Here is a 27288-nt window from a genome sequence, read left to right as displayed (position 1 = left end):
AAAAAAAATATATATATATAAATATATTAAAAATATATAAATAAATTAAAAATATATTAAAAATATAAAATAAGTATTAATAAAAAAGAAATTAAAATAATAGAATTAAAAAATAATTCAAAATAAAATATTACTTCTTTCGAAACTAATCTATATCTCTTCTAAAAGCTAATTATAATTATTTAATAATTATTAAAATCGATTTTATATAGTAGAAAACTATTTAGTTAATTAGAACTTTAAAGTAGTATTTATATTAAAAAAAATATTAAAAAGTTCTAAGGCTATAAAAAGAAGAATTATAAAATAATATAAATAAGATTTATAATATTATTATTAAATTCGAAATAATTAATATAGAAATTAATATAATATATAGAAATATTAGATATTTCGAATTAGTATTAAAAATATAAAAATCGAGAATATTTTCTTAATTATTTAAATAATATTTAATAGTAAGAAATAGAATAATAATAAGAATTAATAAATTATATTAGCTTTTTAAAAAAAGTAATAAGTTTCTAGTAAAAAAATAGTATTATAATATAAGATATATAATAATAGAATAATATATAAGTAGTTAAGGTAAGTAAGCTATAGAGTAATACTTATAAGTATAACTAATTTCAAGAATTAATTCTAATAAAAGACTAATTAATACTCCTTTCTAAAGCTAGAAGTATCTCTCTATATATTTCCTAGTACTTAGCCAAGCCTATAAAACACTTTATTTAATTAGGAAATATAATTCTATATAATCCGTATAATTCCGATTATAAGCCTTATCTAAAATAGAAAACTAGATTTATAATATCTAATACCTATCTATATACTATTATATATATCTATTATATTAATTCTCTTTCTGGGCCCTTATTTTTAAGAGGCCTGAGAAAACTATAAATAGCTTTATAAATAATTCCCTGAAACTTTTCTAGCTACTAGTCTTCCCTAAAAACTTCTTATAATTGCCCTATTATTATATTAGATAATGGAATTAAGGATATAGTTTACTAATTCTATCTAGTTAATTTATAAATTATTTCTAGTAATTTCCTCTTATAAAAGTAGTATAGGTATAGTATATACTATTAGATATAAAGCTTTTCTAGTCTTCTAATTAGTTTATAAATTCCAACTTAGCCTCTATTTGCAAATAAATTATTATTCTATAGGCCTAAGAGCTTGAAAAAGTTAATTCGATTTTCTAGTTTATTTATAAATCCCTTCTTTAGAATTTTCTGGATATTTCTGGTATAGAGCTAGTTCCGAATTTATAATTACTATTTAGGGAAAGGGTATTATAAAAAGGTCTCTCTTTTCCTACTAACTAACCTTCTATTTCCTTAACTATAATACTATATCTAGCTTTTTTTCGTCTTTTGCCTTTCTTCTTTAAGCCTTTTTTAAGCTCCTTTAAGCTTCTTTAAGCTTTATTTAAGCTTTATTCAAATTCTCTTCTAATTTCCTCTTCTACTTTTTTATTTATTAAGATAAATATTTCTTTTAATACTTATTAGCCTATTATTACCTGTTTGGCTAATACTTTTATATCTTTAATTCGCTCTTACTATCTTTAATATTCTAAGAATATTACTAAATTTCCCGATCTTACTTATATTAAAAGTAATAATTACTTGATATATAATTACTACTACTTTAAAAATAAGAAATATAATTCTATAAATTATAAATTTCTTTATTTATTTTCTATTCTAATACTATTCAAGGTTTCTTAAATATATATAATATAGTTAAACCGCTTTCTTTAAGCTATTAATATATATAAGTATTTTCCTTATTCTTTACCTAAAAAAAAGAAGGCTATTATTACTTTTTTTCTATACTAAACTATATATATTTCTTATATTAAAGCTATTATTTGAGGCTAACGAATTCCCCTAATAATTCAAGAAATAGGTTAAGTAATTCTTACTAGCTTAGTATAAGTATAAAGTACTCTTAATAATATAGTTAATATTTTTTGGTATTAAGTAAGTTTACTTCTTTCTTATTTCTTATTAATAGCTAATAGCTTTATAGGCTAATTTACTATCTGTTTCTCGAGAGAATTCTAATAAGAATAATAATAAAGATAGTAGAGAATAGTTATAAGGATAGGGTATTTATAGAAATTGAAGTTTTTAGAATTCTTAATAATTTTTATATAGTTTTTCCAAGAATAAATATATGGTTTTTAATAGTTTTCTAATAAAAGCATTTATCTTTTATATTTCCGTTTAGCTAATAGTATTATAATATTACTCTTTTCTAAATATTCTTATAATTCTTAAGCTATATTTTCCAGATTACTTAGTAGTTCCTATATATTATTTACTAGTAAATAGCCCTTTTAATAAATAAAATATTCTCTTTCTTTTCTGCCCTTCTTATAGGCTATAATAGATTTTACCTCGAATTCTTCTTTACTTTTAATCTCGACCGGTTCTGGTTCTACTATAATACTAGCTTATAAATACTATAGTTTTAAAAGAGAAATATAGAAAATATTATAGATCTAATATAATAGTAGTAATTCCAAATAATATATTTATTTATATATTTCTATAATTTCCAGAACTTTAAAAGAGCCGAAATATCTATTTACTAGTTTTATACTAGATTATAGCTATTAAATATTCTTTATATAAAGTATAATATTATTATATATATTAAACTTCTTATTAATATATTTCTTATTATAATACTTTTTTTATATATCTATTACTTTTTACTATTACTTCTCTAGTATTTCCCGTTCTACTTAAATTCTCTATATTTTTTCCTATATTACTAGTATTTTTTCTTCTGAAATATTATTCTTAATATATAATTTAATACTAGAATAGAATCCGTATAATATATAGAATAAAGAAATTCCTATTATTAAATATATAAAGTTATTATATATAAATTCTATAAGAGTAAGCTTTGCTATTTAGTTATTTTATTAGTAGCTAGTATAGTACCTTAAGTACTATTCTAGAGTTTGATTTAGATTCTCCGTTTATTTATTAGTTTATAAATAGAATACTATATTTAGCTATTATTAAACCTTTAAATAGAAGTATAGACTTAACTAGAACTTACTTATAAAAACAGATCCTTTATTAGAGGTTATATCTATAGGTATACTAAAGTTTTTAATAATATAATATATAAATAGCTCCGCTAATTCAGGAACTGAGATTTCCTTAGTAATTGAAATATATTATACTATTTTTATATATTTATTAATAATAATAAGTATAGAATTATATATTTTATTATAAAACCTAAAAAAAAATAGCCCTATAATAAAGTTTATAGTAATTTCTTACTATAGCTTAGAAGGGAAAGGAAACGAACTAAATATACTATATAATAGATATCTTTTTACCTTAGTTCATTAATATATAGGGCAAGTTCTAATATAGTTTTTTATATTTTTTTTTATACTTTACTAGAAGTATTTTCTCTAGAGAATCTCTAGTATTTTACTAGTACTAAAATACCTACCTATAGGGTTATTATAGTTAGCTTATAGTAATTTTTCTTTAAGAGCCGGCTTATTTAATATATAGATAGCGCTCTAATATCTTAATAACTTAGATATATTAAATTCCCAAGTTTTAATAGCTCTAGTAAAGATTTTTTTTAAGAACTATTTATACTACTAATAGTATACTAATAAATCGAGCTTTTAGTATTATAATAGTAGTTTAAGTAGTATTTCTCCGCTTTTCTTATATACTATTTCGGATCCAGCTACCTATATAGCTAGAATCCGTAGTATATACTATTTATAACTAGCTATATTAGTAATAGTCTCAAGTAATAGTATTTCTAGTATTACTCTATTACTAAAATAGACTTTTTTTTCGGAATTCCTTAGTATCTTACTAATTAAGAAGTGCCTATCTTCTTTCTTCTAGGCCTTAAATTATAGTATTATAGAAATAATATAGTATTCTATTACTACTACTTATAGGGCTCTCTATTCTATATTCTATAGCTTATTATAAAGTATAGGTAATAAAGTATCTTTATTTATATCCGCTATAAAGTCTGGCCTTCTTAATAGCCTATTAGTAGGGTTACTATATTCCGGTTAGTACTTTAAAATAAAGTTAAAAATAGCCAGTTCCTTTACTTATCTTATCTATTAACTATTTAGTCTTCTTTTAATTATAAAGTATTTCAAGTTATTATAATTTGTCTTAATAATAATAGTATACTAGATATATATCAGGTAATATTACTAAGTATAGAATACTAGAATAATAGCCAAGAGTTCTGAATTATATATCTTATATTTATTCTTAATTATAGTTATTTTCTTTAAATAAAAGATAATAGGATACTATCTGGCTTCTGCCTCTTTATTAAAAAGCTGGGAAATTATATTTATAACCGCAAATTCTAAAGTATTTATTTCTATATAGATCCTTAAGGCTGAGTCAAAATAATAAAGAATTAGTACTATTATAAATATAATTTATAACTTCTTAAAAGCCTTATCTGCTTTATTTATTTAGCTAAAATAATATTATAGGTTTCTATTAGTTTTTAATAAATTAGTTAACTCTTTTACTATCTTGGAATATCTATAAATAAATCTCCGGTAGAAGTTAGTAAAATCTAGAAATACTTAAATTTCTCGGATATTATTCTTTAGGGCCAGCTATTCTCTAATAGCTATAACCTGGCTAGCTTCTATTTCTATACTATCTGGGTTAATTATAAACCCCAAGAATTCTATTCTCTCTATATTAAACTTGTATTTTATTAAGTTTATAAAGAGCTAGTATTATTATAACTATTTGAATATATATTAGACTATTACTATATACTATTCTGGGTTCTTTAAATAAATCAAAATATTATCTAGATAGACTATATAAATAATATTTATAAGGCCTACTAGTATATAGTTTATATATACCTGAAATATTACCGGAATATTAGATAGTTTAAAAGATATAATATAATACTCGAAATATCTATAGTATATTCGAAATATTGTCTTTTACTTATTATTCTCTTATATTTATAACTAATAATAAGTATTTTTTAAGTCTAGCTTTATATATATCTTTACTCTATAAAATCTATTTATAGTTTTACTAATAAATAGTAATAGTATTCGATTCTTAATAGTAATTCTATTTAGACTCCGGTAGTTAATAAATAGATATAGGCTGCCTTCTTTTTTCGGAATAAATATAATTGGGATACTAGCTAGGCTAGTAAAATAACGGATCTATTTCTTCTTTAGGCTAGTATTAAGATATTTCCAAAGAACTTTAAGCTTTCTTTCTAATAAAATATATATGGAACTATATAGTAGTTAGAATTCTGGTTCTAGATTTATATAATACTCTATTATATAGTAGTTAAGTAGTATATTTATAGCCTTTATAGAGAATACTCGGAAAAGATTCTAATATTTCTTAGGAAATATAACTATTCCGTTAGTAGTAATAGTAGTAATTCTTTAGCTATTTATTATAAAATAGGTAATTAATAGAAAAATATATATCTTATACTTTATTACTTTAGTAAACTTTCTGGTATTTAGAACTTTAATCTTCTATAATTAAATCTAGTATTTCTATATTACTTTTCTAAAGGAAATTAGGGAATTAATTTAGTAAAGCTATAGAAATTCAAGTATTATATTAATATAATTCAAATCAAAATTATATAATATAAAGTATATATTAGCCTTTTTTTAGTTCCCTAGTATATTCTCGATAGTAATTTCAAGAATATAATCTTTATATAAATAAATTCTTCTTCTCTCTAGTAAAAATAAAGGAATTACTCTTAATATTAACGGAATATCTATATCTAAAGCTAATTTCCTTTTTATATAATTGGCCTCTATACCCAAATCTACTAATACTTTAATTCTTTATCTATCTTTCTTTATTTTAATAGTAATTTTAATTACTATTCTCGTTTTAGGAGCCTTGCCTTCCGTAATATAAATAAATATAACTACTATAGGATATATCTGTTTCCTGGCTTCTTTAGTTCTAAATACTTATATAACTTATAGCCAGACTTATTATAGTTATAATAAGTCGGTTTCTCTTAATTAGGGCAAGTAGTAATATAGTAACTCTCTTTCTAGTAAGTAAAGTAAATTATATCCGGCCTTATAGATCTTAATACAGGTACTATATTAAACCCTATTATTATATCTTTATTACTTCAGTTTTATAAACCTTATAATAGAAATATATTTTTCTTTTATTTCTCTTTATTATTTCCCTTTTCTTTTTTTCTATTTCCTTTCTTTTATAGTTCCGTTAGCTCATTATTATATTTCTATTAAGTAAATAGGTTTAAATTATTTTTAATTCTTATAATAGTAAAGATAAGCTTCTTCTTTTTTTATAAGGTATTTCTTTAATAATTAATCTCGTTCCGGATCTTCTGCCTCAAGCTATTAAATAAATCGTCTCGCTCTTATAGTAAACCTATATATTCTAAGTTATCTAATAGGCTATCTAAGTAAAATATAAAGCTTTAGATATTCTGGCCTAGCTATTATTTAGTATTTTTAAACTTAATAAAGGTATTATTACTATAGTTTTCCGGATTCAAGATAGAATTCTTTATAAACTCAATAAAGATCTTCTAATTCGTAGTATTAATACCTACTAATTACTTCCTATACTTCTAGATATCTCTAGCTATATTCTTAAAACAGGAAGTATAATATATAACCTTTATTATATTAGTAGCTTAGGTAATTCCGCTATCTTTATACTACTTTAATTCTGCCTAATAGAAGAAGTCCTGGACTTCTTTAATACTCTTTTCCTAATAAATAAGTAGTTCTCGGGTTTTTAGAGCCCTCTAAACTAAAGATACTACCGGGGGTATAACGGGTTCTATACCGGATATCCGAATATCTTTAAGATAATAGATTTAAGCTTCTAGCTTCTTTAGATCTTTTCTCTATTATATTTCTATTTCTAACTTAATAATATAATAGTAAGCCGCCGCTAATTTCTCTGTTATTATTATTCTACTAGCTAGTTCTAGAAGTATCTGAGTTCCACTTCCTTTTTCTAATTAGGTAATATAAAGAGTACTTAACTAGGTACTCTTCTAGATATCCGGTTAGATTATTCTAGTAATAATAGAGGCGCTTCTTCTAGTTAATATTCTAGCTATTAATATTTTGTCTATTAATAGCTTGACTACCTCGCAATAAACTACTTTCCGAAAGTTGAATTAATTAGAATATAAAGTATATAATAGTAGGGTAATATATAAGTAGTTAAGGTAAGTAAGCTATAAAGTAATACTTATAAGTATAACTAATTCCAAGAATTAATTCTAATAAAAAACTAATTAATATCCCTTTCCAAAGCTAGAAGCGTCTCCCTATATATTCTCTAGTACTTAGCTAAGCCTATAAAGTACTTTACTTAATTAGGAAATATAATCCCATATAATTTGTATAATTCCAATTATAAGCTTTACCTAAAATAGAAAACTAGATCTATAATATCTAATACCTGTCTATATACTATTATATATATCTATTATATATAATTAGAAAATAGATTCTATATAAAAGAAGTTCTCTTTATATAAAAACAAAAATATATAATATAATAATTAAGTCTTAATATATATTTTAAAAGTAGTTTATCTAATATCTAAGAAATTCCCAGAATTATATATTATTAAATACCTTCCGAAATAACTATTAGATTTAATAAGATTTTCTTCTTTCTCTTATAAGGCTTCTAGTTAGATATTTTATTTATATATAACTTCTAATTAGGAAATTTATTTAAATATTATAAGTAAATTTATAATAATAGTTTAAATTAAGATTAAGATCTATAAGTATTATAGTTAAGCTTTAGACTAGTATAAGCTATAAATATAGCTAATAAAAAATAAATAGAGCTTCTAAAAGGCTTCTAGTTTAGTATTTTTTTCTTTCTTAAAAATATATAAAAGGTTTTCTTTTTTTCTTTCTTTTTTTAAATATTTCAACTATTTATATTACTAAAACATATAAAAAAAATAGTATTTCGGAATTAAGAGTTCGTAAAATAATCTCTCAATTCCCTATTTATTTTTATATTAAAATAAAAGCTTTATTTCTAATTCTTAAAGCTCTAGTAATAGAATCTCTTATTAAAAATACTATTTAGTAAAATATATAATAATAGTAATAATTAGATAATAATAAAAAATAAATAATAATAAAACTTATTCGATTTCCAGAATAATAATCTAATAATAATACTTTCTAAAAGCTATAAATAATAATTAAAATATAGAAAATAAAAGATATATAAAGAATTAAAAATAATAAGCTTTTTTCTAAATTAAAAAAAACTTCTATTATTAGATACTTTTATCTAGTTTTTTATAAAAGAAATATATTTTACTTTCTCTAATTCCGGTAATTCTAGAATATATATAATAATACTAATAGCTTTCTTAATCTCTTAAATACTATTTCGCTTATAATATTCTATAACTACTTCCTTTTCTAATTCTATATCTATTTTAAAATATTTATTTATAGGTATATACTTATTATTAACTTTATTTTTAGGAAAGTACCAGAATTCATTCCGAAATAATATATTATCTAGGGGTAATAGCAGATTTTACTAGAGTATATATATAACTCACCTTTCCTAATCGAGCAAGTATTATATAACTTACTATAACCTCGCATATATTTATACTTTCTATATACTTCTTTTAACTTACTAAAAATATAATAAAATATTAACTTATATATAATATCTTTGCTTCTAATAAGCAAACTTGAATCCTCGATACTAATAAGCTTTTAGTATTACTTATTATATCTTTCCAGTTCACCTTTTAAAATAGTATTCAAATAACTAATTAGGATATTAATATCCTTTAAAATTAATTACCTATATATATATCTCGTTAAGAATAAGGCTTTAAAAGGCTTGTTACTAATAAGCTTCTTATAGTTAATATTATACTACTTACTAAGCTCTATAGGAAATCCCTCAAGCTTGCCCTAATTGTCTTATTACTTGCTCTAAGAAATAACTATAATAAGTATAATCTTTATATTAATAAAAGCTTATTACTAACGAGTTTATTAGAAGACTTTACTAGCCCTAGAAGTAAAATAGTAATATTTATTAAGGTATTTAAACCAAATACTATTCTTATAAGCTATATTTCCTATCTAAAAAAGCTTGTTACTAATGAGGATTTAGGCCGCCATTTTAATATTTCTATACTAGTTAGTATTAGTAAGTCTATTTCTCTTATTATATCTAAAAAGCTCGTTACTAATAAGCTTTTAGATAAACCTTTTGGTATAAATAATAAAAATCTGCTTCTTTATAGTTATAAATAGAAGCTCGTTACTATTAAACTTCTTATAAAGCACTATATTAATACCCTCCTTATTTATAACTAAAATAGTCAAGTTATTAGTAATAACCTTATATATAATTATTCTTTTAATTTTCTAATAAAAGCTCGTTATTAATAAGCTTTTTAGATACCTATAACTCTTAATACTCCTTATTATACTATCTTATAGAAGATCTTAAACTTCTTATAAGGTAGAAATCTTATAGTTATAGTAAGTTTATTTTCTATTAAATAAAGCTTATTACTAACGAGCTTTAGAACTTAGTTAATAGTAATTATTATATTACTACTACCTAAACTGCCTTAAGAAATAGAGTATAGATTTAAGTAAAAAGGCTCGGTAAGAACAAGAAATTTATATTACTTTTCTTAAGTTTAGTATAGTATTTATATTAGAAGAAGTTAAGATTATTTTAAATAAGGTATTACTTTAGTAATATATTAAAGTTAATTAAAAACTCATTAATACCAAACTTCTTTAAATATAAAAAGAAGTCTTATTTCTAGTAAACTTTTTAAATATTTTATCTACTAATATAAGTATACTTCCTTCTATAAGTATAATACTTTATACTTCCAAACTAATTAGGGTTTATAAAGTTCTTTCTTAAAGTTATAGGATTATTATTCCAGCTAACTAAATATCTAATAATTAAACTTGAATTAAAATTAGTATTTTAATTACCTTAATTACAAATTCTTCTTAAGCCCTATCTCTTTTCTGAGTAAAGCTACTAGTAGCTCCCTTACTAAAGAGAGTAGGTTCTATATAGCCTATAATCCATACTAATATTAAGAAGATTATACCTGAAATACTCTATAAAAGTAAAGGCCTTCTAATTAATTATTAGTAATAAGAAAATCTCAAAAAAAAAACGTTTATAATAAGGAAATTAAGAGAGATCTTATAAGTAATTTATCTCTCTATATAACTCGGTCTTAAATATTAATTCGCCGGAATATATATCCTTATATTATATAAGATACTTTAATCTATTCTAAAAAAGTATAAACTAGATAAAAATAAGGCTTATTAATATTCAAGTATAATATAAAGGGCTTAATTTCTATTTACTTATTAGTAATAAGTCTTTTAAAAAAAGCTTATTTAAGATAATCTTCTTACTCCTATACTAATTTGTTTTCCGAAATAGAAGATTTACTTTAATTTTCTTTTCTTTCTTATTAAGTATAGTAATATAGTAAGCTTAAAGAGAAAGAACCTTATCTACCTATAATAAGTATTAAAAAGCAAGTATATAAATAGCTTATATTATTTTCCGGTAATTAGGGCTACTTTAAGTATAAATATATTTATTATAAATAAGCTTTTCCCTAAATACTTATTTGGGAAGCTATTAATTAAACTTCTATATTTTATATAAGTTCTTATAAGTTAAAGTATAAGAGCTCGTTAATACTTTACTTTCTATAGCCTGTTTCTTATTAGTAACAAGCTAAATAAAGTAATATATTATTAGAAATAAGGATTTACCTTAAGCTTATTTAAAGCTTTTATATATTTTGAAATAGTTAGTAATAATAAGAGATTTCCCTATTACCTTTCTATTCTATAAACTTGAACCTATTCTAAACTACCGCAATACTAAGGATATATAGAAGCAAACCAAAAACTTACTACCGCCCTTATTTTTAAAGTATATAAGTAAGTAATAGTATAATCCCTTATTTCTAATAAGTCAAGGAGTTTCTTTAGCTATAATAAGCCTTTTAGTTAATAGATAGACTTAATCCACTTATAGATATATTATAGATACTCAGATAAGGTAGTATTAAGGTTTTCTTAGCCTTATTAAGGATATCTAAAAGTAATAAAAGCTATAAATTACTTATAAAGCCTAGAAAAGATTATTAGAAACGAGCTTTTTATAAGGAAATCGGTACTAATAAGATATAAGCCTTTAGAGTTTATAGTATAAAAGCAGACTTAGAAGTCTTAATAATCCTTTCTATTCTCTCTTTAAAGTTAATATCCTCTTTAATATAAGCTTAATACTTGTTATTAATAAGCTATTCTTATACTATAGTAATATTAGATTATTTAGTATTAAAGTTAAAGTTATTATCTAATTTCTCGGCTATATTAAAGAAACTATCTATAGTTACTATTTTGAAATTACTTTAATATAAAAAGTTATTGGAAATAAGAAGTAATAAAAAAATTCTCGGTATAGACAAGGCTTTCCTTAGCTAATAGGCTCTCTTAGTAAAGATCTTCATTTATATAGAGCTAATTTTAAATATTATTTTTACTTTTCTTTTAATATTATATTATCTCTAATAAAGAAAGAAAAGAAGCTCTCTATAAGTACTTATTTATAACGAGAAATTAATTATAGTTATATACTAGAAGAGGCTTATATCCTACCTGAAAACCTTATTAATACCAATTCTCGTATTTCTCTTAAGAAAACCCGGCTTTTATAATAAACTGATTTTTATAAGCCTATTTTCTGGTATAAAATATAGTATTAGATTCTATTCCCTTAAGTATATAGTTAATACTAAGTAAAAAAAAAAGGTTTGTCTCTATTAGAGCTTCTCTAGCCCAGCCAGCGAAATTCCTTAATACTACCAAGCTTTTTACTAAAATACTTGGGCCTCCCGCCAAATTCCTTATTAATAGCGAGCCTTCTGGAAAAATCCTCGGTATTACCGAGAATTCTCAAAAATTACAGGGTACCCCTCCCAAAATCCTCGGTAATACCGAGGATTTTTAAGACCTGCGGAGTACTATAACTAAATCCCTTAATAATAACGAACTACTAGCTATAGATAGGATTTTAACTTCCTTAGAGAAGTTTAAGCTTAATTCTAGAGAAACCTCGGTAGTCCCGAAGTAATTAAAGCTTATAGCAAAAGCTTTAAGATCTTAAGCTTCTTATATTACCTTTAACTTTCTCGGTAATAACGAGAAGTTAAAGCTAGTTCCTTGGCCCTTAGTACTTGCCCCTCCTTTAATAACTTATAGAAAAATATTAGAGCTTATAGATCTAGTTTATAATTAGGAATTTGGGGAAATATTTATTATAAATAGATATTTTATTCTTTTATAATTCTGGCAAGCCTTATATAAGAACTACTTCCCTATTATATAGGGGTATATTAAAGCTAGTAGGGTAATTAGAAAATAAGAAATCTAAATATCCAAGAAATTCCTTATTACTAATAAACCTTTCTAGTTTATATTCTTCTTATTTATATTATATAATTAAGACTAGAACAAGTTTTAAGAGAGATATAGGAAACAGAAGGCTATCTTAGTTCTTTTAAAAGCTATATAGCAGGACCGGAATATCCTTAATATAAAGGATATAAATAAAGTAAAGAATAAAAAGAATTTTAATACCTTTTATCTTACTTATTCTAAGGGAAAGAAACGGCATTTCCTAATAAAAAAGGATATTAATATAGCTTGCCGGTAGCAAGTTAGATATAATTTAGAAGCTCGTTAGTAGTATGGTTTTATATAGACTTTATTTATTATAAGAATTTTAATTAAATTCTCTTACTTTCTTTCTTTCTTTCTTTCTTTATTATTCTATATTACCTATAAGTTATTTAAGTAGTTCTAGAAAATACTCGGTAGTAGTAAGCTTCTTATCTGCCCTCTTCTCTTATTATCTAGATTTCTTATTCTAGACGAGAAAACCCCAGAAAAATTTTTAGTATATACTACCGCAAGCGGTAATATATTATTTACTCTGGGAATATTAAAAGCTCGGTCTTTATAAGGGGGAAAAATATACTACTAGCCAGTAGTAGCATATATTATAGTAAGGCTATAGTAGAGTAATAATAATTTCTATAGAACTTAAGATAACTTGCCCGTAACGAGGTATTTAATTAAACTAAGAACGGGAAGCTATTATTACTATATAAGACTATAACTCTAGCTATTTTTTTTATAATAAAAACCCTTATTACTGCTATACTAATTAATAGAAGGGTTATTACTACCGGATATATACTTTGAGTGAGCGGTAAGGTATAGGGTATTAGCCAAATTAGGGGCTAGAGGCCGGCAGCGTATTTTTATAGGTAATAATTTTATATTTATTTCTTTTAATAAACTATTTAAATTAATTTCCGATATATATTTTCTAGTATATAATATTTCTTTAATTAATCCGTATATCTTATTTTATATAGGCCTAGCTAGTAATATAATAGCTTTATATTTCTTAACTTATTTTAATCTATTAATTTAATATTATATATAAGAACTAGATTCTTTTCAGAAATAGGCTTTAAATAAATCTAATAAATAATATTAAATTACTTCTTTTTCTTTTAATATTTTCGGTTTTTCTTTATTTTAGCTTTTATAATATTTTTATTTCTTATTTTTATTTACTTTATATATATCTCTAAAAGTATTTCTTTATTATAGATTTCGTTCTATTTAAGTATTCTTTAAATTAGAAAGTATATTTCTATAAGTAATATAGTTTCTTTATTATTAACTATATAAAAGGAAATAAATCCAGTTAGTTTATATATAATAACTCGATTAGTAAATAAAATATATAGTAGTAAATCTATCTAGAGCTTTATTTTACCTATTATAAAAGTAATAAATACTCGAATAATTAATTAATATTTCCTTTTAATTATATTATTATTCTTAGAATTATAGGCCAAAATAATAATTCTATTAATTTCTAGCTTATTAAGTTTCTAAATTACTGCTTTTTTAAATTCCAATCTACTATTTATCTTAAGCTACCTAAATAAACTATATTTATAAATAATCTTTTCCCAAATAAACTTAGTAATCTTTTTATTAGTTAGGTTCTTTAAAGACTTGGCTTTAACTTATTTTAAGAAATCGTTTCTAGTAATAACTAATAAGTTATATCTCTTATAATCTAGTAATTTAATTATATTAATTCCAAGATAATAGAAAAGAAATATAACTTTTATTAGATATAAAGCTTTTTTTTATCTTTTTTTACTCTTATACTAATATATTTTTATATATAATTATAGTAATCTTTCTAATAATAATAACTAGTTATTAAATAAAAAGTATTTTCTTTTCTAGTATATCTAATCTTATTATATAGTTCTTTAATAATAATCTTCTTTTACTTTTAATTATTAATAATAAGCCAAAATAAATATACTTTAGATATAATTCTTTATAGTAATTAATCTCTTATATTATAGTTTAAAGTTTCTTTACTTAACTTATAAAACTTGGCTCTTAATATTTCTTCTAGTCTAAAAAGTATTATAAAGTATTATATAATATTATATAACTAAATAGGAACAACTTCCTTTAACTAAACTTTCTATCTAATAATATTAAGTTCTATTATTAACTATTTATTAATATTTTTATTATCTTTAGTATTGCTTTTTTATTATAGATATCTGAATAATTTATTAACTATAGTATACTTAATTCCTTTAATATACTTAATTTTAAAGTCAAATAGTTAAATTCATACTAGCTAATAAATAACTAGAGCTCTAGAAAAATCTATAGCTACTTTATTTAGCTATATAATAAATATATTAATATCTAGCTTAAGAATAAAATAAACTCTATATAGCCAGAATTATACTTTCTATAAATATTTTACTAGCTTTTAGTAATTTCTTTTAATAGTATTATATCTCTATTTAGTATTATTCTAGATTCTAGACTTATACTAAATAACTCTCTTTTTCTCTTTATTATTATATTAGTCTAAAGTTCCGCTTTATTTATTTAGGCTAGTATTTATTACTAATATAATTATTTTCTAATCTTTTAATAAATTATAATATAATTTATAAAATATTAAAATAGTAATAAGCTTTTCTTAAAGAATTTATATAGCTTATATTTATTTATTATTCTATTTCTATATTATATCTTTCCTTATTAAATAATAAATAGATTTAGTAATAATTATAAAGCCTTTAATTTAAATATAGTAATAAATAACTATTTTAATAAATGCCTTATCTTTAGTTATACTATTATAATATTTCTATTTTAAGATTTTAGTAACTTCTAAGCTTAAAAGGCTTCTTTTAAATATTTTATAAATAAATCTAATAATAACTATTTTATTATAATAGAACTATAATTTTTCTTTAATATTAGCTCTAGCTTACTCGATTTTATTTAAGGTTATATTTAGGTTTTAAAGGTATTTAAATATAAAATGCCAAATACTAGATAAAATAAGCTATTTATTATAGTTTATATAAGTTTCCTTTATTCTAATATTATTAATAAATAGTATAGTAATTTTAAAAAAACAAATTCTCTAGAATAGTTATAATAACTTATATAAACTATATAATAGAATTAGTAATTCCCTAAAATAATATAATTATTCTTAATAGTTCTAAAGGTATTATAAATATAATTAAATCTCTATTATATATATCTAGTATAAATTAATTATATTCGGGAAAAGAATTAATTAGAAAAATATAAATATATTTAATAAATTCCTTTAAGATCTTATTAATAAATAGAAATAAATTAGTATCTTATAAAATTACTAAATTCATCTTTATAATAGTATTAATTAGCCTATAAATTCCAGTAATCTTTTTAGTAACCAAGAACTATAGATTTCGGTAAGATTTATTATATTTCTTAAGAACTTTATAATCTAGGTATTCTAATAATATTTTTACTACTATTAGTACTAGAGCTTTGAAATATAGGAAATTCTTCTCTTATTAGGCTTTATATTTAATAGTCTTAATTAGAATAAATAAACTAATATTCTTATAAACTTTTTTTACTTTTTTCTAATTAAATATAATTATATTTTCTTAATTAATTATTAATTTTCGGAATATAGCTAGTTTCTTTTTCTAAAGCCAGTTACTAATATCTAATTATTTAAGATACTTCGGAATAAGTTATAAATCTCTTAAAATAGCTAATATTCTTAATAAAAAGTAATCTTTATATTTTCTAATATATTTCTATAAATATTCTTTAGCCTTAAATCTCTTAAACTAATTCGGATATTTACTAGAGCCTTTTCTAGTTCTATTATTAGTATTTATTAGTTAAATCTTCTTATTTTTTATTTTATATATTTCTATAACTAGAAATAGACTATAATTATTATTTTTATTTTTAAGAGCTATAGTTATTTTCTCTAGTACTATTTTCGTCTAATTTCTAGAATTTATAACCTTTTTATTTAGCTTTTTCTTATTTAGATATAAAAAATGCCTTTTTATTTAGTATTCTAAAATATCTTTCTTAAGCTTCTATAGGTTCCAGAATTCTTTCTAGTCTTAGGTTCCAGATTTTATAGCTTCGGGAATATATTTCCTTATTATTAGGAAATACTATTCTATTTCTTCTTTAGAAATATCTTTATTTAATATTCTTTTTATTTATTTTTCTATTAAATCCGGAACTACTTTTAATAGTATTCTAACCGGAGCCTTTTCTATTTTAGTTTCTTTAAAAATATTATTTATTTCCTAAATTCCTGAATTTAAAATAAAAGAATCTATAGGAAATTCTAGTATATTTCTATTTCCTTTAATACTATTACTAATTATAATACTAGGCTTTATTTTTTCTTTTTACTTTTAGTTTCCGGTTTTATATTACTTAATTCTTTAATTCTAGAAGCTTAATACTTTTAAACTATTACTTTCTTTTACTTTTTAATATTCTTTAAAAATAGAATAATTATAATAATATAGGTATTCTAATTATTTTTAAAATTAGTAAACTTTTTATTTTATAAAATTATTACTTTTATATATAATATTTATCTTTATTTTTACTAAAAATAGTTAATTAAATAGGATCTTTAAAGCTTCTTTAATTAGGAAAAATATATCTTTATATTTTATTTTATTTCTAACTTTAGTTCTAAGCTTTATTATTTCTATAAATTTAAATTTAGTACTAGTAATAATAGATATTTAATAATTTATAGTATTATATACTACTTTACTAATATTTCTAAAAATCTTTTCGGGAAAAATATTAATTTTAGCTCTAATATTAATTATTTCTTTATATTTAATATTGTTTTATAGTTCTTAAAATACGAATTAAAAATACGGAAATTATATAATATATTTATAACTTAGTAATATTCGAATATTAATATTATTGCCTTTAAATTAAATAATTCTATTAATATTAAATATCTAAACTAGTATTATTAATCTCTTAAATATTCTATTTATTATATAAGCTATAGTTACTAGTTTCGCAAATTTTCTAGTTTATTTAATTATATTTAATATAATAGTATTTCCTATTTATAAAATAATAAGGTAAAAAATATTATTCTTAATTTATTAGTTTTAAAATATAATAGCTAGATCTAATATTTTTAAGGTATTAATAAATATTCTTATTTTTTTCTAAGTTTTTAAAAATAGAATAGTTATTTTCTTTAGTAATCTTATTAAAATATTATTAATTTTAGAAGTCTTATATTTATTATAATTAAGAATATATTAAATTCCTAATTTATTCTATTTATTCTATTTATTCTATTTATTCTATTTATTCTATTTATTCTATTTATTCTATTTATTCTATTTATTCTATTTATTCTATTATTCTATTTATTCTATTTATTCTATTTATTCTATTTATTCTATTTATTCTATTTATTCTATTTATTCTATTTATTCTATTTATTCTATTTATTTCCGGAAGTATTAATATTTATATTCTCAGCTAGGCTATTTTCTTATTTATTATTTTTTAGAATAGTATTTTTCTGGCCTCTTATATAGGGTAGCTTTTCTTTAGCTCTAGCTTGTTTTCGGAAAACCTCTTTAGCTATTTCTATCTCTTTTCTTTTTTATTTTATTTTAATAAGAAACCTATTATAGTATTAATAGAAATACTATTTATAGTTAAGTCTTAGTATTATTTATTAATTTCAGAACTTAAAGTATTAGTAATTCTAATATAATTTCCTCTAAGATAAAGCGGCTATTTAGATTCCCTAAATATAACTTGCTTGCTTCTATATATAAATCGCGGTTAGTTAGTTCCCTTATCTCTTTCTTATCTAGTAAACTAGATATCTCTTATTACCTTCTAAATATTCTTAGGTTAAATATTTAAGTTATAATTAAATTCTTTTTTTCGGATTTAGGAAATAATTTAGTTAAACTACTAGTATTTACTAATAAGAAAAAAAGAAATACTTTTTTATTTAGGCTTAAATAGGCCTTTATATTATCTTTTATTAAATTAGTAAATATATCTATAATTTATAAGCTCTTTTATTAATAAGTAATAGAACTAAGAAATATAAATATATTTTAGATTAATATTATTATTTTTATTTCTATTATAATACCTATAATAAATTCGTTTTCTCGGTTCTGGGTCTATACTATAAGCCGTATTAACTTAAATAATATTCTCTAATTATATTTGAGACTAACCTCCTCCAAAATATAGTTATTTAGTTCCTTTATTTATTTTAGCTTATTTACTAAAGCTATTATAGTATTTTCTATAACCTTTATTATAACTTCTAATATATCTTTCTCGAAAACCTGAATTATATTTACTAAACTATTAATACTATTATTTCTATTATAGTTAGCCAGCTTATATAAATAGGCTATAAATATTCTCTCGAATTATAATAGTAATTATATTAAGTTATTTTTATAAATTCTCTTAAATTATAATAATAATAGATAGTTTTTCTAGGCTTTTTACTAATTAGTTAATATTATTTCTTTTAAGTTTACTACTTTTAGTAGACTTTATATAATTAGCTATAGGCTAGATTCTTTTTTTACTTATATCTATAGTAGCTTTAGGAAGTATAATAGAAGGAACTAATAAAGAATAATTATTTTCTGGTTTGGGAACTATATTATAAACTACTATATTTAAGTATTCTTATCTAAGTCTAAATATATCTGGGTTATTAATAATATTAAAACGGTATTTCTTTTCTTTATATTAATAGAATATTACTGCCTTTTTATATATCTTACTATATTTATAAATAGAAGTATTTATAGGCTCGAAGTTTATATTTTTAAAAATATAATTTCTTACTAAAATAGATAATTGTCTTATAAATTTCTAATACTAAATAATTTCATTTATCTCTTTCCTCTTTAGTAATTCTTTTAATACTTTATTAAATATATTAATATAAGACTTGGAAAAGATTTCTTTATTCTGGGCTTATATAATAATCCAATTAAAAAAGCTATAGCTAATTTTAAGTATTTTCTAGTTATATTCTCGGAATTCTTTTAATAAGGCCTTAAAAACTTGATTTCCTAGTAATTTCCTAAATTATTAATATAGTACTCTAATATAGTCTTAATCTAATTCTTATAAATAGAAGAAATATAATAAATAATTTTCTTTCTCTTAGTATTATTAGAAATATAATAACTCTTATATATATTTATATACTATTTTAAGAATATAGAAATATTACTTTCCTAAAACTATAATATTTTAGAAGTTCTTATAAATAATAGATTTAAATTCGGTACTAATATATACTTATTTTTAGCTATATTAATTTTAATAATTTCTTCTATAACTAATTATAGAGTTTCTATATCTGAGACTTTTACTAATAAAGTTTTTAAAGAACTAACTTCCTATTTAAGTATATCTTTTAATTTAAGAATTATAATTTAAAAGAAACTAATTAATAATAATAGATATAGTCTAAATTTAAGTTTTGGTATTAGTAATAATAAGGTAATAGCTTTTTTAGTCTTATTTCTATTACTTATATTTTCTTTTCTACTCTATTAGCTTAATATCTATAGTATCTTTACTTAATTTTACTAAACTAGATATATTTAATAATACTATTAAAGGTAATAATAATAATAATAATAAATATAATTTTATTAATTTCTCTGATTTTTTTGATTTTTTTGAATTTTTTGAATTTTTTTTTTTAATATTTTTTCTTTTCTCTAAAAGCTTTTTTAGATTATTTATATAATTTCTGATTTCTGATTTCTTTTTAATTCTTATTTCCGGTTTCTATTTACTATTTTACTTGAAATTAAAAATATTTTCTATTTCGAATATTCTTTTCGGATTTAGAAATAAGCTTTATTACTAAAACTAAAGCTATCTCTATTCCGGTTTTTACTATAACTAAAAATAATATATAAATTAATAATTTATTTTTATTTTTATATATTAAAGTCTATTTCTAACTAAGGTCTAACTTATATTATCTTAATATAATATTTCCTATTCTGTTTCCTCTATTTTTTTTCTTTTATAATTAGTCTCTATTTTTATTATTCTTATATATTATACCGGTAATTATATCTTATAGCTAATCTATATTTAAGTTATTAGATATATTAGAAATTAATATAAGATATTAAGATTAATACTTATATATTCTTAATATTTCGGCTTTAGGCTTAAGGTATTATAATAGCCCTTTTCTCTTTAAATTTACTAAGCTAATAATCTGCCTTACAGAAATTCCTTAGAACTTTATAAGAGTATTACCTTAACTATAAAGTTTTAATCTCCTTATATTACTTATTATAAAATATATAAAAGAGAAACTATAATAAAATAAAAACTTATATAAAGTATATTAGAATATAAAATATAACTTAATAGTAAAATAATAGAAATAAAAGTATAAATAGTAAAATATAAATAGTATATAGTATATAAAAGCTTAATTAATTAAATATAAAGAATAGATTATTATCTAGAACTATAGAAAAGCTAGCTTTTTTATATAATTCCTGCAAGTTATATATAAAAGGCCCTAGCCTTTATTATATAACTAAAACCTTAAAACTATTAAAATAAGGTAATTTTAATAGAATACGGCTTGCTGTATTATATTAGCCTTTTAAATATCTCTAGTATATTTCAAATATATTTCTTTAGTAAAGTAATTATATTATATATATTTAAAAGATAATAAAATATAGATAATAAAATATAGGTAATTATTAGGTAATTATATTAGCTAATAAGATTAAAAGCTAAATTATAATAATTAATATATATTTTTTAAAATAATAAAGAAAATAATTAATCTTGTTTTATTATAAGAAATAATAAAATTAAAGCTTAAGTACTTCTTTTAAAAAAATATAAAGATTATTTAATAAATTTCTTTTTTATAAACTATAGCTATTTTATTATTATTTTATTAATATTTATATTTCTAGTTATTTAAATATTAGTAATATTTATATTTAGTTAAGAAATTTAAGATAAAATCTTTTTTATATTTTTAAATATTTTAAAGACTTATAAAAATAGTTTAATTAAAATAGCTTAAAGTTATAACTAATTATTTTAATATATAAATATTTTCTTTTAATATAATTTCCTTAATTTAAATAATAATAAATAATCTTAAATATTAAAACTAGTTATTTAATTAAATAAAAGTTTTAAAATTATTTACTTATATTTTAATACTTATACTTATATAGCTTATAATTAAACTAGTAAAGGCAAAACTATAATTAGCTTATATTTATATTTATAATAATATTAATTAAATATAAAATAATATATACTTTATTAATACTTATAGCTCTTATATAATTTTCTATAATTGAAATATTAGAAGTTATTTAAAAAGAATTCTTATTAATAAGTAATATTAAGTAATTTAATTAAAGAACTTATTTATAAAAATTATATTAAAAAGATTAGCTATTCTTGGCTAATTAATTAAATCTATATTTACGTAATTACAATAATTACCTGTTTGATTCCGTAGCTAATAATCTAGTTCTTGGCGTTATTAGTACTTATATAACCGCGGCTAACCATTCATAGTCACGTGAAGTTCCGCACATGACTCTAGAAATGACACCTGACTTCGCCTCAACAGGTGACGCAAAACACAGACGGGGTCACAAGATATGGCTTGATTCTTACATTTGACTCGTGTACTGTCCACTACACTCCTTCAAGCAGCCAAGTTGGCGTCGTCTTCTCCAAGGCCCGCCCCAAAAACCCTCAGTGGGTGTTCTATATATATTATCCATTCCTCACTCAGATTCTGTTTAACTGCATCAAACATATGGTACGCTCGATGCTCCATATACCAGCACGAGTGACAGTTCTTAATCAACAGGCAGTAGTGGGCCATTATGACAAGTGCAAGAGGCTTCAACTGACTTAGAAGCTGAATAAAAACGTCAGATATTATGACGGGCCAGATAGAGGCAAAAGCTCTACGAATTACAGGATCCTCTGTCTGTGAAGAAGCTTTGAGGAGTCTGCGCAGCCGAGTTGTGGCATCTTCGTACGCTTCCATTTCAGCGACGGTCGTGGAAGCTTCGATGGCTGAGGATTCATTGAGGCACCGAAGTAAATTCTCCAAGCTTTTGTCATTTTCATCCCCTGATGTTTGGTTAGTTGCCTCAGTGTAGATTCTTGCTCTCTGTTCTTCACCAATCAAAGGCGCAAGCGGACCAGATGTGATGCTTTCCCGGGCCTGGTTCAAGATAGTTTGGCAGCCACGATGCCAAATGACCCAGTTGGACAGGCCGTTGTTTCCTGTTGTCGAGGACGGGAAGAAAAATTCGGGAGCGCGAAAAGATACGAAGTGCGACACCATCAGGAGGAGGGAAAATCCAAAGACTTGGTTGCAATTCTCCGTTGTGATGTTTGACATGGCAATTTGAAATGGCCCAAGGGCAACATCTTGGTGCTGTACTGAGAGAAGTTGGTATCTTTCTAGTTGATCTGGATGCAAGTATGCAAGGTGAAGTGCAGCAGTTGACATCATTCCATGGATGAGATAGTCACATGAAAGAGCAATCTTCGGCAGCTCTGTCATCCAAGGACCCGACATCGTTGCCGCTGTTGCCGTAATAAACTGGTGCCACTAGAGAGTGGTAGTGTCAGCTGCTCCTGTCTATGACGGGAAGTACCCAGGTATTCGAGACCACCTCACGACTCCACTCAACATAGAGCAGCAGGCCACCAAGAAGATATAACAGGGTTGGAAATAAAGGGTTTCGTACTAAAGTTATATCCTCCGTGTCAAAACTTCCAAGTCTTTTCAGCGGAGTGGTTGGGTCAGGCTCGAGAGATTGCCGCGGCCCAGTGAAAAGTACCCCAATTCCAGGAGGTGCTGCAGCCACAGAACTGTCTGCAGTGGATGTGAGAAGTGAAGGCAATATGAGCCTATCGGGTCGAGGTCGTGGGGCGGGCGGCATCCTCTGGGAAGACCCTTCTACAGACGGATAGTCACACGGCGTTTCATGTTTTGTACAGCCCGCGCAAATTGGTTTTACTTCATTACACTGACGCATTCAGTCAAGGAAGACATTGGCATGGTATCCGTACGCACCTTCACTTTCCGTCGCTTACACTCAAAACAACCTCCTCTCGATTTGGTGTGAGTTCGTCTTAGCAATGGCATTACGGGAGGCACGCGAAGTTCCTTTAGTGAGACTGCCTTCAACCGTTTTCAGTGAGACTGGCTTTTGACAGGAGACCTGCGAGACCTGACGGGCCGGCGCAACCGTGGGGAAGGTTTACGAAGAAGTCCAATGAGCGTTCAATATCGATACTAATGAGTATTTGTGCCACTGAATGATGTGTCTAGGCTGGATTTCCCGGGACACTTTCCAGATGTGCTTGAAGAGCAACAGGCAGCTCAATTGTGAAAGCATGTGGACGTTGCACCGCGCCACATTGCTGTGCCGTGATGCGCACTGCCCCCGTAAGGCAAGGCTGGAGATGGCAAGGGTTCAACAAAATGGATGCCTCATTGGACAAACAATCCGAAATACGAGACACGAGACATAAGCTGCCTCGACAACCCCCAGTCTTTTCTACGAACTATCCAATTCAACTCAACTTCCACAATTGTCATCAAGATTGAGGATCCTGTTCCTGGCGTGATTTTGATGCGTTTCAAAATAAAAATGCTTTCATTTGTCAATGTTCCGTGAAGACAGGATGGCCTGCACCTTCATTGAGATGAAGCCTGCTGACGTTCCGCGGCGGACCTGGGATATCCTTACTCAGTGAATACTTGTACATCCAATTCTTGGGGGCTAACATACATGTCTCGTAGTATATAAGGCTCTCTCATTTCTTATCCGAATATTTAATTTCCTAGCTCCAAGAACCTCACGCGTTGCACATTCACTTCAAATAAATCGTCACTATGAGACTCGACAAGTTGCTCAGTTATAGTCTTGTGATTGCTCCAGCTGCATCTGCGCACCACCCACTCCAATTTCGACAGCAAAATTGGACCATTGGGCAGACCGCACAAACAAGCAGCGGTCCAGTCATTGGACACGCCGCACCAACTGCTACCGAAGTCTCTGAGTATCTCGGGATTCGATACGCTCAACCTCCTCTTGGAAGCCTACGATACGCTGCTCCACTTCCATACACTGGTACCGCTGCGTTCAATGCTTCCGCTTTTGTATGTGCCTATTATCCTTGTATCTCCTGGACTTTGCTGACTACTAGCTCTATCAAGGGGGCTTCATGTCTTATCGTTCCGCAGACCGGCAGTAGCAATGCAGCGTCCAATCCTGCAAATCTCACAGCGGCAGGGGCTCAAATTGTCATCGATGGTGCGGAAAAAGGAGCAAAGATGAGCGAAGACTGCCTCACATTGAACCTCTGGACCAAACCGCAAACGGGAGAGCCTGCCAAAGCCGTGATGCTGTGGGTTTACGGTGGGGGGTTTCAGAATGGATGGACGGGAGATCCTCAATACGATGGGCAGTACCTCGCAGATTTAGAGGATGTAGTCATTGTTTCTTTTAAGTATGATTGCCTAAATCGCGCTTCTGCGGGGAGAGCTGATACTTGCATAGCTACCGCGTCAACATCTTTGGTTTCCCCAGCACCCCATCAGGATTCTCCAACGTCGGACTTTTGGACCAGCGACTCGCTGTGGAGTGGGTACGTGATAACATCGCAGCCTTTGGTGGAGACCCACATCGAATCACCCTTTTCGGGCAGTCCGCCGGAGCAGCTTCAATTGATTTCTACAGCTACGCCTGGCCAAGCGACCCTATTGTGAATGGCATGATCCTAGAATCTGGCACGACACAAGTTATCCCACCCCTCAACGAAACAACCAGCGCAGCAATGTGGTACAACATAACAAGACAAGTTGGTTGCGGCACCACAACTTCCAATGCCTCGAGTACATTGGCATGCATGCGGGCGGCCAACTCGACCTCTATCCTCTCCGCGTTAGCATCAGCGCCGTCCTTCGTACCGACCATTGACAACACTATCGTCTTCAGCAACACCGAATACAACGCTCGCTCTCTCTCTGGAAAGTTCATCCAAGCACCCCTTCTCATCGGCACAAACGACAACGAAGAAACCATCTTCCGCACGGGCGACATTCTTCACGGTGGTGCAAAATCGGATTCCTTCTACGAAGAAACCAACTTGAACAAATTCTTTTGTCCATGTGCAGCACGTGCAAACGCCTCTGTTTATAATCATGTTCCCACTTGGCGGTATCGCTGGTTTGGTGTATTTGAGAATACGAACTTGACTCTCTCAACAGACAGTGGCGCATACCATGGATCGGAAATTCCAATTATCTTCAATACGCCGCCAGCGGGCAAGGGTATTGCCAATGATACAGTTGAGGAGTTGGCAGTCATGGCTTATATGCGTGGAGCTTGGGCGACATTTGCAAAAGATCCTGCCAATGGCTTGAAGTCATATCAGGGCGGATGGTATATATCTCCCTTATTTATTGCCCAGCTACCAAATCTTCACAGAACTCACTGACTTTTTCACTTCAGGCCGTCGTATTACCCCACCAATGCCACCCTCATCAGGCTAGCTTTCGACCCGACCAACGCTTCCTCGACCAATCTCGCGTTACCAGAAATGTATGATGCAGGATGTGGGACGGTACTTGCAGTTGCTGGAAATGCGAGTTCGACTACTGGATCGGCAGTACCAAGTCCAACGGTAAAGGCTTCGAGTGGAATTGTCTTGTCAAGTCCAAGAAATTGGGTACTTCTGGCTTGCCCTGCTCTGGCTCTGGTGTGGACGTTGTAAAGTAGCTCGTCTGTCCCTTTGGAACTAGCGCGAGCTTAAAAGCCCTACCTGGGCTGAAAATAGCAATTCTCTTGCCTGCCAGCCTGCCAGGCACTGTACTACTGTAGTAATAAAGTGTAATCTAACAGTGCGGATATCCGATCTCCTAAAGTCCCTTCTCAGACCTCAGTGCTCCATTAGGCGATCCACAACGGGGTGCAGCCCAGCACTCGCTGGCGAACAGCCCTGGGCCTCCCCTATTCCCTTACGACTACCCGTTGCCTCCCTTGGCTTCCAACCAGGGCCCATACTATAATGCGTGGGCAATTTCTGGGCCGAGGAAGATGGTAGGTTCTGATGTCGAAATCTTGTATTGCTTTCAGCAAACAAGATTGAGTTTAACGAGCACATGAAATAAGGTGATTTTATGGTTGATTGGCCAGAAGGCACATTATTCCAAATCTCACGTGGCGATTGCCTGTGTTCAGCTGAATTTGTCTCTGGTGTTGGACCTGCTCAGATTCTGTCGCAATGGCTTGTCTTAACGACGTGCTATCCTTGCTTTGAGTTGCTGGAGGCCGCGACACGTTCAACGGCGGAAGTATCGAGGGCTGAGCGACTGTACACTTGGCATGGATGTATTCGGGCCATCAAGGCATCGAGTTTGTCCTCTGCCATTGAGATCTCAAGGATACAAAAATTGCTGATGACCAACTACATGAGTTTCAAAGCCGTCTAGAATGAGACAGTTGATGCAGAGATTCGCAGTGAGGGCTTGATAAAGGAGGAGATTGGAACTTTCACATTGAAGCTCTTCGATCTTCAATCCGTGTTTATCCCTTGAGTTTAGACTCCAGTCATATGGCTCAAGGGCT

The 27288-nt window shown here is 25.7% G+C and overlaps 2 protein-coding genes across 2 annotated transcripts; one reads left to right on the top strand and one right to left on the bottom strand.

Annotated features, from left to right (window-relative positions):
• Window positions 1-22288: 22288 nt before the first annotated feature.
• On the bottom strand, window positions 22289-24026 carry K444DRAFT_668906 (uncharacterized protein). The gene is made up of 3 exons (XM_024887467.1): window positions 23727-24026; window positions 23398-23679; window positions 22289-23258 (listed from the first exon to the last, which is right to left on the bottom strand). The coding sequence occupies exons 1-3, from the start codon at window positions 23796-23798 to the stop codon at window positions 22335-22337; spliced, it is 1278 nt and encodes a 425-aa protein (XP_024729360.1). The 5' UTR covers window positions 23799-24026; the 3' UTR covers window positions 22289-22334.
• A 216-nt stretch (window positions 24027-24242) lies between these two features.
• Window positions 24243-26574, top strand: K444DRAFT_573269 (alpha/beta-hydrolase). The gene is made up of 4 exons (XM_024877395.1): window positions 24243-24818; window positions 24876-25168; window positions 25219-26103; window positions 26173-26574. The coding sequence occupies exons 1-4, from the start codon at window positions 24552-24554 to the stop codon at window positions 26432-26434; spliced, it is 1707 nt and encodes a 568-aa protein (XP_024729359.1). The 5' UTR covers window positions 24243-24551; the 3' UTR covers window positions 26435-26574.
• The last annotated feature ends 714 nt before the right edge of the window (window positions 26575-27288 follow it).

This window comes from Hyaloscypha bicolor (assembly GCF_002865645.1).
Source record: "Hyaloscypha bicolor E unplaced genomic scaffold K444scaffold_175, whole genome shotgun sequence".
In the NCBI taxonomy this organism is placed as follows: domain Eukaryota; kingdom Fungi; phylum Ascomycota; class Leotiomycetes; order Helotiales; family Hyaloscyphaceae; genus Hyaloscypha; species Hyaloscypha bicolor.
Note: the sequence above shows the minus strand (reverse complement) of the source record. Positions and strands in the feature narration are given on the sequence as shown.